The sequence below is a fragment of the Olea europaea genome, unplaced genomic scaffold, assembly GCF_002742605.1.
Source record: "Olea europaea var. sylvestris unplaced genomic scaffold, O_europaea_v1 scaffold3509, whole genome shotgun sequence".
Taxonomy (NCBI): Eukaryota; Viridiplantae; Streptophyta; class Magnoliopsida; order Lamiales; family Oleaceae; genus Olea; species Olea europaea.
In genome coordinates, this window is record NW_019254216.1 from 3,103 (window position 1) to 4,263 (window position 1,161).

General features: G+C 35.4%; 1 protein-coding gene across 1 annotated transcript; it reads left to right on the forward strand.

Annotated features, from left to right (window-relative positions):
* The first annotated feature begins 120 nt into the window (after positions 1-120).
* Positions 121-1,161, forward strand: LOC111386325. The gene is made up of 3 exons (XM_023010786.1): positions 121-403; positions 495-602; positions 860-1,161. Exons 1-3 carry the CDS (start codon positions 121-123, stop codon positions 1,159-1,161), a joined length of 693 nt encoding a protein of 230 aa, XP_022866554.1.

A 1,161-nucleotide genomic window follows, 5' to 3' on the forward strand; every position in this document is an offset into this window, starting at 1 on the left:
GAGTTGGAAGGTCTAAAGCTGAAAGATTTGAAGGCAAAAAACTACTTGTTTCAGGCAATTGATTGTCCAATCTTGGAAACAATTCTTAGCAAAGAAATTTCCAAGCAAATTTGGGATTCAATGAAGAAGAAGTATCAACGTTCGTCGAGAGTGAAGTGTGCCCATCTTCAAGCTTTAAGAAGAGATTTTGAAACTCTACAGATGAAAGATAATGAGTCTATAACTAATTATCGTTCTAAAACTATGGAGATAGCAAACAAAATGCACTTCCATGGTGAAAAGATGGAAGTTGTAGTCATTGTTGAGAAGATTCTACGTTCTTTGGCTCCAAGGTATAATTATGTTGTTTGGTCAATTGAAGAATCTAAAGATATAGATTCTTTGTTACTCGATGAACTTCAAAGTTCTTTGGTAGTTCATGAATAAAAGATTACTTAAAGCACCACTATAGAAGAGCAAGCTTTAAAAGCCTCCACTTATGTTGGGTCCTTAAGTTCAAGGAGAAGAGGTCGAGGTCGAGGTAGAGGAGGAAGTCAAGGAAATGGTAGCTGGAGGCATCGAGATGAATCAATTTTTCAAGGCAAAGGGAGAAACCATAATCAGTAAGTTGATAAATCCAAAATCGAGTGTTACAGCTGTCACAACTTTGGCCACTACCGTTTTGAATGTTATACCAAATTGCCTCATGACAAAGAAAAATGGGAGAAATAAAATTTTGTAAAAAAGAAAGAAGAAGAAACCTTACTGATGGCCATTCAGGTCAATGACAACAAGCTGGAACCCGACATATGGTATCTTAACACTAGATGTAGCAATCATATCTATGGTAATGAGTCTTTCTTTTCTCATTTAAATGAAGATTTTCGTACAACTGTAAGCTTTGGTAATCATTCACAAGTCACTGTTATGGGAAAGGGTGATATTCAAATCAAGACAAAAAATGATAATATTGACATTATTTCAAATGTCTTTTATATTCCTGATTTGAGAAATGATGTGTTAAGTATGGGGCAGCTACAAGAAAAAGGATACACAGATACAATCAAGGAAGGCATTTGTGAAATTTATGATCCAAAAAGGGGCTTAATTGCTCAGGTTAAGATGTCTCAAAATAGGCTATTTCCACTGCAGATTCAGACCATACAACTTGTCTTTCAGTAG

Bases quoted from the DNA above. Each gene is read 5' to 3' on its own strand.
- LOC111386325 (XM_023010786.1), top strand. From the start codon at position 121: ATGAAGAAGAAGTATCAACGTTCGTCGAGAGTGAAGTGTGCCCATCTT. The intron at 404-494 runs GTTCTTTGGTAG...TGGGTCCTTAAG, and splicing joins GTTACTCGATGAACTTCAAA to TTCAAGGAGAAGAGGTCGAG. The intron at 603-859 runs GTAAGTTGATAA...ATTTAAATGAAG, and splicing joins AAAGGGAGAAACCATAATCA to ATTTTCGTACAACTGTAAGC.